At 33.7% G+C, this 10,005-nt stretch overlaps 2 protein-coding genes and 1 non-coding gene across 4 annotated transcripts; 2 read left to right on the top strand and 1 right to left on the bottom strand.

Annotated features, from left to right (window-relative positions):
- The first annotated feature begins 2,863 nt into the window (after positions 1-2,863).
- LOC111367166 (vesicle transport v-SNARE 13-like) lies at positions 2,864-5,726 on the top strand. The gene is made up of 6 exons (XM_022987901.1): positions 2,864-2,994; positions 3,142-3,255; positions 4,185-4,243; positions 4,337-4,555; positions 4,802-4,972; positions 5,371-5,726. The coding sequence occupies exons 2-6, from the start codon at positions 3,162-3,164 to the stop codon at positions 5,521-5,523; spliced, it is 696 nt and encodes a 231-aa protein (XP_022843669.1). The 5' UTR covers positions 2,864-2,994; positions 3,142-3,161; the 3' UTR covers positions 5,524-5,726.
- Positions 5,727-6,455: 729 nt separating this feature from the next.
- Positions 6,456-6,528, top strand: TRNAA-UGC. Its single transcript has one exon. It is a non-coding gene; the product is annotated as a tRNA-Ala (tRNA).
- A 97-nt stretch (positions 6,529-6,625) lies between these two features.
- LOC111367165 lies at positions 6,626-9,578 on the bottom strand. Of its 2 annotated transcripts, none has more exons than XM_022987900.1 (5): positions 9,214-9,578; positions 9,035-9,121; positions 7,684-7,833; positions 7,228-7,339; positions 6,626-7,058 (listed from the first exon to the last, which is right to left on the bottom strand). In XM_022987900.1, exons 1-5 carry the CDS (start codon positions 9,415-9,417, stop codon positions 7,024-7,026), a joined length of 588 nt encoding a protein of 195 aa, XP_022843668.1. In that variant the 5' UTR covers positions 9,418-9,578; the 3' UTR covers positions 6,626-7,023. The 2 variants fall into 2 exon arrangements, with proteins under 2 accessions (XP_022843668.1, XP_022843667.1); XM_022987899.1 differs by having other exon boundaries at positions 7,142-7,339; positions 9,214-9,572.
- Between the last annotated feature and the right edge of the window lie 427 nt (positions 9,579-10,005).

Genomic DNA, 10,005 nt, shown 5'->3' with positions numbered 1-10,005 from the left:
CTATGGACATAGTTTTGGGTACACCAATTGCATTGATCATTCATTCCCCTCTTGCAATTCTCTCCTTTCTAATTCCATATCATTTCATACATTTCCTTTGTAGAGGGGAAATTCTGTCAAAAGTTCGTCGGTTTCTTGTGATTTGAAGTGCTGCTACCACAAGTTGTGAATCCATTGTATCTTGGGAGACAAGTGTCATTCACCGTGAGCACCGTAGCGGGGCAATTTGTCTTAAGGAAAGAGATAACGTCTCACCTTGGATTATTCTCTATTTCTACTCCTTCTTAATCCTTGTTTTGCGTAGTCTTTATACCGAAACTCTGTCCAAATTTTCATTCATATAAATTGTGTTTTGATCACGCTCTTGTGGGTTAAAACTAGTCAAATAAATATATCAAAAAACTCACTTGTCTCCAACAATTGCCTAGAAAATGCAATCTGTCTCACAAAAGAAATCATTCATGCGTACATGCACAAATACATTGCACAAACATACACACCTGTATTCTTATAAATATGAATGTTGAGAGAGAGAAGACCTGAAAAAAGGCTTTTGGGGTGTCCCTCTCTCCGAAAGAACAAGGATAAATTACAAAGCAAAGAGAGAGGAAAAAGTGGATCCGGTGGTGTCGGATCCGAAGGCAATTCCAAACCCTTTTTTTCCCCGAATACCAGAAACCAATTCTTTATAGAATTTACAGTGGATTGCGCGTGTAATTGTGTGCATATATAAGATGGTAGATATAGAAGAGGGGACAGGGACAATGGAACGTAGTCCAAGCTCTTTATCCATTTTGGTTTATTACACCATGTTGACCCCAAAATATATTGTCAATAGATACCAAATTCATCTGCGCATACGTAAGTCTGGTCCAACATGCTAAGACACGTGGACAGTCTCAAATGGACAGATTAAAGGCGTGGGAGTGGCTCAAAGGCGCGAGACGAGAACGTTTAGAATCCGACAAGATGTTTGCATAACGATTGTACAATAATTACCAATCGATATTTGTAGAATGCGAGTATGAAGTCATGTATGTTGCAAGAGAGTAAAATGTGAAGAATGTTGTATTTGTTCTTGTGTTGAATCTTGCATTACCCTTGTGAGAGATACGTGGGGAGTATTTATAGTATTACAACTTAGATTGTGGCCCTTGGTTGGAAGTACACGTGATCTCATCTCGTAAGTCTACATGTCATATTATAGGTGTTACATTTGACTTCCTAGCCTGCTACACATTAATTAATTGACGGCTCTGCCACTACATTGACAAGACAAGACACTTGTACCCTATGATGTGTGTCTCATCAATCATTCAGGAAGGATCCTTGTGTAAGACCGGATCTCTGGCGAGCAGTGCTGCTTAGAGCCTCAGAACCTCGGAGAGAAGGGCCTCGGCTATGAGATCTTCTCTGCGTATTAGTTTCGGAAGCAGCACTTGGACCACGTCCGGTGTTGTTATAATATGCTGGTGAACTCCTATTGGGATGGGTGCCTCGAATAAGATGTCACGTGGTTCGGCCATGGCCCCAGTGGGTTGGCCAAGTGTGCCAACACGTAACACGCCACATTTTTTTTTTGCCGTCCTTATCCTCGTGGCAAAACTATGGTGAATTAACGTTAGTGTTTCATTTGTCCGATGATCTTGAGTTAGATGTCCTGTTTTTCTCACAAAGTCATCTGGTTTCAGTAATAAATAAGATATCTATATTTTTTTATTTGATTTTAATCAAGTAATTGTATTTTAGTTTTATTCGATTCAATTGTGTAATTTGATTTCGTTCCATTTAAGGGTCCACCTTCATTTAATTAACGAAATCTGATGATGTGATCATCAATCAAAGACGATTGTCTTATATGTCCCTTAGATGCTGACATGTAAAAATAATAATAACAATATAAAAATGTGTCTTTGTTGACAATAGTTAGGGGAAAAAAATTGTAGTTGTATATCGTTAGACAAGTTAATGAAGATGACTCAAAATTAGCGTTCTAAAAAGCGCGTCGTGAATAAAACGCTTTGCCTTGATAGAGTTGACTGCTTAATGTTCGTCTTTTATTATTATTATTATTATTATTATTATTATTATTATCATCATCATCATCATCATCATCATCATCATCATCTTTTTACCCATCATTATTATCATCTTTTTACCTTTTTATATGACTTTAATTTATTAACTTTTTTATTTTTTCCTTTTTCCAAAAGGCTTCTATTTGACTTTTGCTTCAAGTTTTTAAATATCCTATAGGATTTAGATAAATATTATTTTAATTATTAAATAAATTTTAGAATAACTGAGTATTTAAAATAATAAAAAAATTACAAACAGTTTTTTACACCTAAGGATGTGTTTGATTACATTTATTTTCTATAAAAAATATCAATTTTCTACTCAAATTCCTATTTTAGATGTTTGATTGTTATTTTTTTTCATTGAAAATATTTTACAACTTTTGAAAATATGTTTAATTTTCCTTTTTTTAAGGAAAATATCTTCTTTGGGGTAGATGATATTTGTTTTCCTCAAAGCAAAAACTTTTTTTTTTGTAGGTGAAATTTTTCATAACAATGAAACACACTCTAAATATATGTTTGAGCCACATTTTAGGAAAAAAAAATGTATTATTTATTTCAAATTAATGAAAAATGTGTGGTTAAAAAATAAGGAAAAATTTTAGATTTGCATATAATCTTATTTTATTAAAAAATATGTAATTAAAATAATGTTAAATAATTGATAAATAATATATTTTTTAAAAATAATGTGAATCAAACAAGCCTCGTTTGCGTACGGAAACCTTGAAATTTGATCATACGCTTAACTACTTTTTGGTGCACCGTAAAATAATTGTGTTTTGAGTAAGGTACAAAAATCGCTCAATTCAAATAGCGCTTTCATCGAAATAAACGGCACTGAACAATTATACGTCGCTTTGGGTATCGAAAGCCTCTCAAGCTGCAATTCCCAATTCAGAAACCGGTCTAGGTAATTTTTACACATAATTTGAATACTTCTGATTGTATAATCTAATTAGTGATTCTGATTTTCATTTTGTCTTGTGATATTACTATTATTTATTCAATTTGCATTCGATCGGTGTTTAATTCTTGTGTTACTTTCAATTTTAATTAGAATCAACTGAAAGAATCACCATGAGCGAGGTATTTGAAGGGTACGAACGCCAGTATTGCGAGATTTCTGCGAATTTATCGAAGAAGCTGACGTCGGCCAGTCTACTTGACGGAGGTTATTTTTGTATCATAGTAGCCATCTTGTTTTATTATGCATTGGTTATGCTTTGAATTTTAGACTGTAAATTGCAGATTTTAAGTGTATACTGAAGTGTGTAATAGATCGATTTGGATATCTTCTTAATACCTCACCACCTGGCTCATCTGAATTAGGAATCTACTTCAAAAATACACTAGAACCAAAAAATTCCATATTTTGTGAATTTATGTGTGAGATTTGTCATGGTGTACTATGACAGAATCCCTCTTTCTTGTCAATCTTTAAGCTTTTCTACTCTATTTTTGTCTTGGATAGATGGAACTGTCATTAATGCTATATGCTTATAGTTAAAAAGTTTATTTGTCAATGTACTAACTCTGATTACTTGCTAAAGTTTTCGAATAGTGCAAATAGCAAGAATGAGAGTGATACATATTAGGAATGATTTCCTAAGTATCGATGCTTAGCTTATGTTAAGCACCGGTGACATGGCATATCATTTAATTGGTGAATAACGTAAGCTAAGTATCGGTATTTAGGAAATCATTTCCATTTGTGTGTCTATATATATATATGCATGCTCAGAGAAGGAAATTTGAGAATAAAAAAAGTTTCTTATAATTTCTATTTATTGTATTTGAGCAATTTTCGATCAGTGCTCTCTCTCTAGGAAAGAGGGCCTAGGGAAGTCTTATACCTCATTATGGACTGCATGTTTATTTAGAATATGTTTTTGTTTTTGCATGTAAATACCCACTTTCCTTATATGCATTTGTGCAAAGCAACTTTTAGTTTGACTACAAATATTGATTGGTATTGTGATGCGTGTTGTTGCTTGTGGTTCTAAAGAATTTGCTGGTGTTCTTATGAATTCTTTTCTCTAGTTCTTCCTTACAATATCATGGAAATTGATTATTTGACATAAAAATACCTGATCTTTGCAGAGCAGAAGAAGCAAAAAATCTCTGAAGTAAAAACTGGAGTAGATGATGCTGAAGCTCTGGTGAGAATCGTCTACATTGAGACATTATTTATATTGTTTCTCTTATTTCTGTTTTGTCGGAGTTCTTTTTGACATTAGCTGATAATTTAACAGATTCGGAAAATGGACCTTGAGGCCCGTGGCTTGCAGCCAAATGTTAAAGCGGTGCTGCTTGCTAAACTAAGAGAATATAAGTCTGATCTTAACAATTTAAAAAGTGAAATGAAGCGAATTTCATCAGCAAGCCTAAACCAGGCTGCCCTTAATTTATTTTTTTTTTTTTTTTTTTGCTTGGAGGGAAATATTATTATTAAGAATTGTAAATGCTTGTTGGTTGATGTGTATCTCAAGTTTTGGGAGTATTCAATTCAGCTTTTCCTCCTTTAGGCATACTGCATAAATTTTTCATATGATCCTGAAAATCAATAGTTTTGTGGTCTAATTATAAATTTCTGACCTTCCTTCCCCCATGCAACATAAATAAATGTTCAAGTAGATAACATGTTTTAAGAGGAACAAGCTATACCCTCTTGGTTTAACTTATTGAATTTGTTGAGGCGCTGATAATTACTTTAATAGGTATCGGCTAATCAGAGAGACAGATTGTTAGTGTCAACTGAAAGAGTAAACAAGTCGAGTGATAGGATTCAAGAAAGTAGAAAGGTCATGCTGGAGACAGAGGATCTTGGCGTCGCACTTCTTCAAGATTTGCACCAACAGCGGCAGTCTCTCTCACATGCAAATAACACGGTATTACTTTGTCAGCATTTTGTTCTTTTAAGGATTTCTTCGCAGTTTTTTGGAGTCTCTCATCTAAGCCCCTGTTTGGGAAAGATTTTTTTTGATTATAGGTGGTTAAACTTCATTTTTACCATAGATTTCATCAAACTCACAACTTTATCCACTTTTCAACCATGCATTTTATGGGACCCATCAGCTTATAATCTCAAAAAGCTTTATCAAACGGGGGCTAAAGAAGTGGTCGCGTAATGTGTCTTAAAGTTTGGAATCCCCGGTTCCCAAGCAGACATTGCCGAACCTTCTTACTTTTAGTCGCTCATTAGATCTGAGATCTTTATTTGCCATCTATTTTGGCTGAAACTATTAAGAGTTATTGTGGTTTATCACTTTATCTTTACCTATTTCAGCTGCATGGTGTGGATGACAACGTAAGCAGGAGCAAGAGAATTATAACTTCCATGTCAAGGAGGATGAACAGAAACAAGTGGATTATTGGTGCTGTAATTACAGTTCTAGTCATTGCTATTATTGTGATTTTGTATTTTAAACTTTCGAAGTAACCAGGTCTGTTTTGAGATGTAGTGAAGTACAAGAGCTTGTTATTTACTCATCTCCATATCTTACTTTCTGTGAGTTTAAAAGACGTTGTTCTGTACGATGTACATGAGCTGTAGGTTTGAAACATATTTGTGATCTTAATGGTCGAATATTAAATGTAATTTGGGATTACCTTGTAAAATCTTGGACATGGGGTTTTTGAATATGGGGGGTTTTCACTTCAAAAAGCGGTTTGAATAAAAACTGGGAACGAGCCCAGTATAGGGCTTGAAGCTCTCTCTTCTTGCTCATTCCCGACTAATGGAAACATTCACTAGTCCGGTATTATAGCTTTTTTGAACCAACTTCAATTTCAACTCTCATCAAATCCAGATATCAATCCACTGAGTTCGATGATCTCTTCTAGAGCTAAAGCAGAGTTAAGAAGGGATTGGTCGAAGCTCTTGCTCGTACAAGTTGAATCTCGAAAAAGTACGTAATCATTTACTATTGTATCATGGTTTCATGTCCTTGAAACTGTAGGACGTGTGGTTAGCATTTCCAATTGTATGCAGTCTAAGTTCAAATGATTATATTTAAATTTTACATACACGAGTGTCAAGAACATGCCAATGCATTTTGGTGGTTGCATCATGTCTAAATTGTACAGTTGAATCTTGAATTCACCAAACAAGAAAGAAATTGAAATTAGTTTTATTTGAATTATCTATTACGTCTTCTGTCTATATTAGACCCCTTGTTTGGTTGGAAGGATGAAAAATAAGAGTCTACGAACTTTTTGTGGTTATGACTTAAATTGGAGAATATGGATGATACACAAAAGATTGAATTCATTCCCTCTATTATAATTTATAAGCATAGTTACTGGATGTTGTGGAGGTATCACTTCTTTAATAATTCAATATTTAAAATTTGTGAGGGGAACTATCTGCAAGGGGATGTAGCTCAAATGGTAGAGCTCTCGCTTTGCATGCGACAGGCACGGGGTTCGATCCCCTGCATCTCCATATAATTTATTTTCATTTTGTAGTTTTCCAACTTAATTTTGCTGAGTTTTAAGTATGATATTAGTATATCAGTCGTGACGAAAACTCAAATTTGCCAAGCATAAATTATGAACGTCTTGACTTTTGAAATTACATTCAGAAAAGAGGAAAAAGAGTGATATCAACAATTCTCAGTCTACATTAACGCGATTATCCTGTAATGCGCAAACATCCTCTACATTTTACACTCAAAATCCTGAAAAACTGCACTCAAGGGGAAAACTAAGTACAATAAAAAAATGTAAAAATGGTGTTTGCCGAGCCTCAACTAATAAACCAGCATTCCTAAGGCCTCAAATAGGTTTCTTCAATTTTCAGGCTTCCCATTTTGACCAAATAATCTACCAACCTCCCAGTTGTCTGAATTTTTTATCATATCAAATTCGATCTTATGTTAAAGCCTTTGGTCTTTCCCTCTTGAATTCGCTATAGTCGGAAATCAAGCTGCCATTGACCTTATTCTTCATGTTCTCCACCAATCTCCTTAGGATCTATACACAAAAGCACACTAATAAGTTATTGGGGTGGCAAGGTGTGGAGTGCACTAATAAATAAATGGGGCAGATGAAATAACTGATTCTGAGACATCTCGTCGAACATTTTCAGGGACTAAAGCAAGCAAAGGAGGTAGAACAAAGCTTATGCTCATCTGTAGTTGACCTTTGAGCCTACTTCGTGGTCCACTTCTGTCAGGATATAGGGCCCCTTTTACACCAAGGGAAAACTGAGACGGCTTAAGCATGTCGTCTAGCCCCTGCAGTTCCCATCTAATCTGCACAATAACAGCTCGTGGTTGCTATCTTAGAGTGTGTTTGATTGACATGGAAAATATCACCTAGAAAAGAAAATATTTTCCATCTTTTGTGAAAAATAAAAACCACCTTTACCCAAGAAAAATGTTTTTTTTAAAAACAAGGAAAATTAGGCATATTTTCAAAAGTTAGAAAATGTTTTCCATAAAAAAAAATAGCAATCAAACACTTCAAGTAGAAATTTGGGTGGAAAACTGATATTTTCTATGGAAAATAAATGTAATAAAAAACACCCTTAAAGATTATACGCACAAAACTTCCAGTAAACAAAAAATATAAAGAGATTCATTTGCCACATGCTTACAATGTCAAGCTCAAGAACCTTTGAGATATGGCAGGGTACCCCAGGTGGGTATCCTGTCCCATTTGATTTACATCTCAACCTCATGTCAATTACGGGGTGCACGGTGAGGAATAGAAACTCTATAGGTAGCATATGTACTCTCCACTCTTCCTGCAGAGAATTGATCGGCAAGCATCATGTAAAAGGCTAAAAGAACGTGCGCATTTGTTTGTTACCCATAAATAAGAATAGAGACACAGAAAGATGCACACTAATAAACTAATTAGAAATCCTCCAACTCAGTCAACTTGTGAGAAAATCGAAAGCATGCAAATGTAGACACTATATTACTTCACTGCACTCACTTGGAATTGGAGGTACAATTAAATGTACTTTGTCTGAATGTGTGTGTCTACTCCAACTTGATGTGAAATAACTTATGTTTTCTTGGTCGCATTCTCCTCACTTTGCGGTCTTGGATTGTCAAATGGCTTCGGTCTATTTGTTAATGCTTTCACGAAGTGGTCTTGTAACAAACTTGGATCATCAAAACTTCTGGTCATTTATATGTTATACTCTCACGGTGTTATCTTGAATTATTACCTTGCTGAGATTATCTTCTCTCTGTCAATTCCATCACCTTTTATGCCCTTCCCTGTATTTCACCTTAGGTTTTCTATGTTGTTTCGTCTTAGTTTGCTATTATCTCTTCATGAATAGTAGAGGGACTGGTCTTAATGTCCAATAGCAGTAACCTCTCATGTTCTCTCCATTGCAATCTTCTTGATTTTTCTCACCTAATATTGTACTACGTAATAACGAAGTCAAGAACATGAGTTCTTTTCATCAGGGCCTTCCCAAATTCGATTCCACTCTTTTAATATACACACTACTATGTTGTAATGCTACAACCTTTAATAATAATAATAATAATAATAATAATAATAATAATAATAATAATAATAATAATAATAATAATAATAATAATAATAATAATAATAATAATAATAATAATAATAATAATAATAATAATAATAATAATAATAATAATAATAATAATAATAATAATAATAATAATAATAATAATAATAATAATAATAATAATAATAATAATAATAATAATAATAATAATAATAATAATAATAATAATAATAATAATAATAATAATAATAAGAAAACTCGAAATGTAAATGATGCATGAATTACAATTGAGTTGATGAATAATCTTTTCAGAAATTGATGAATGCTGGGGAATTAATTCACTGAAGAATGTGCATAACGATAAATTCCAAAATGCCCAACACCCACGACTACAAAATCAAGATCTTTTGCAGTATTCTGATGAATACAGATGAAATTAGTATAATAGTACCTCATTAAGTTGTTGGCTCCTTCGTTTATCAGGAAAAATGGCTTTAAATACTCTAGGCTTATCCTCTAAATACTGATCAAATGAAGCCTGCAAACCCAAATTCAAAGTAACTAAACCCCATAACTTTTAAATAATGCATAATTAAAGAGAAGCTCTAGAAGAAGTTTGTATATTATTACCCCAGGCTTTTCATAAAGAGGAATATCAGTGGAAATTCTGGAAATGTAAGTAGAAGAATTCGTCATTTGGGTTTTCACTAGCATCGACCGTGGTCTGAGTATCTTGCATTGCCATTTTGGACTTTGCTTAGTCAGCCTCCCTTTGAAATGCGAGCCGCCGCCCAACACCATTTGGCACCACGGAAACACCGCAATTTCGGCCATATTGAAGCAAAATTAAAGGGGAAAGGGAAAGGGAAAGGGTAAGTGAAGAGATGAGGAGAAGATGAAGATGAAGACAACCATATCTCTATCCACCAGATAAAGCAAATCTTGATTTTCGTTTTCCTTGTGATGGACCTGAGAGGTACATGTCAAGTATTGTTCCTTTTTCTTCCTTACGTGGCGCTTCCCAGTGGCTAAAGACGTCTCTTGCAATCTTGTGAATTATTTGGCGATAAAACTTTTCAGTCACTTTCTAAAAGCTGAGGACTAATTTGCTATAAAAGTAATAAGGGTCCGATTGATTTTAAAGAGAAAATTTAGATGGAAAGAAAATAAATTTCATGGATTTAAATTATCTAGAATTGTTTTTTTGGGAATTATAAATTATTGTGTTTGATTGATATAATTTTTCACGTGAAAAATATTGAAATAAAAGTGTTTTTTGGTGTTCGTTAGGCTTTGTTTCATATGAAAATTGTTAATTAAAGAGATAATTTACTGATATTGGAGATGAAATTTGTTTTCATTGTCAAAAAAAATTCAAGAAAATAATTTATCTTTTAGTGTTCGTTTGACTTGTTTTACAGG

Source organism: Olea europaea, chromosome 18 (genome assembly GCF_002742605.1).
Source record: "Olea europaea var. sylvestris chromosome 18, O_europaea_v1, whole genome shotgun sequence".
Classification (NCBI taxonomy): domain Eukaryota; kingdom Viridiplantae; phylum Streptophyta; class Magnoliopsida; order Lamiales; family Oleaceae; genus Olea; species Olea europaea.
The sequence above is the reverse complement of the archived record's forward strand: the minus strand, read 5'-3'. Positions and strand labels throughout refer to the sequence as shown.

Bases quoted from the DNA above. Each gene is read 5' to 3' on its own strand.
- LOC111367166 (XM_022987901.1), top strand. From the start codon at position 3,162: ATGAGCGAGGTATTTGAAGGGTACGAACGCCAGTATTGCGAGATTTCT. The intron at 4,244-4,336 runs GTGAGAATCGTC...ATAATTTAACAG, and splicing joins TAGATGATGCTGAAGCTCTG to ATTCGGAAAATGGACCTTGA. The intron at 4,973-5,370 runs GTATTACTTTGT...TACCTATTTCAG, and splicing joins TCTCACATGCAAATAACACG to CTGCATGGTGTGGATGACAA.
- LOC111367165 (XM_022987899.1), bottom strand. From the start codon at position 9,417: ATGGCCGAAATTGCGGTGTTTCCGTGGTGCCAAATGGTGTTGGGCGGC. The intron at 9,122-9,213 runs GTAATAATATAC...TTGGGTTTGCAG, and splicing joins CTCTTTATGAAAAGCCTGGG to GCTTCATTTGATCAGTATTT. The intron at 7,059-7,141 runs GTTATTTCATCT...TTTTGTGTATAG, and splicing joins GACGAGATGTCTCAGAATCA to ATCCTAAGGAGATTGGTGGA.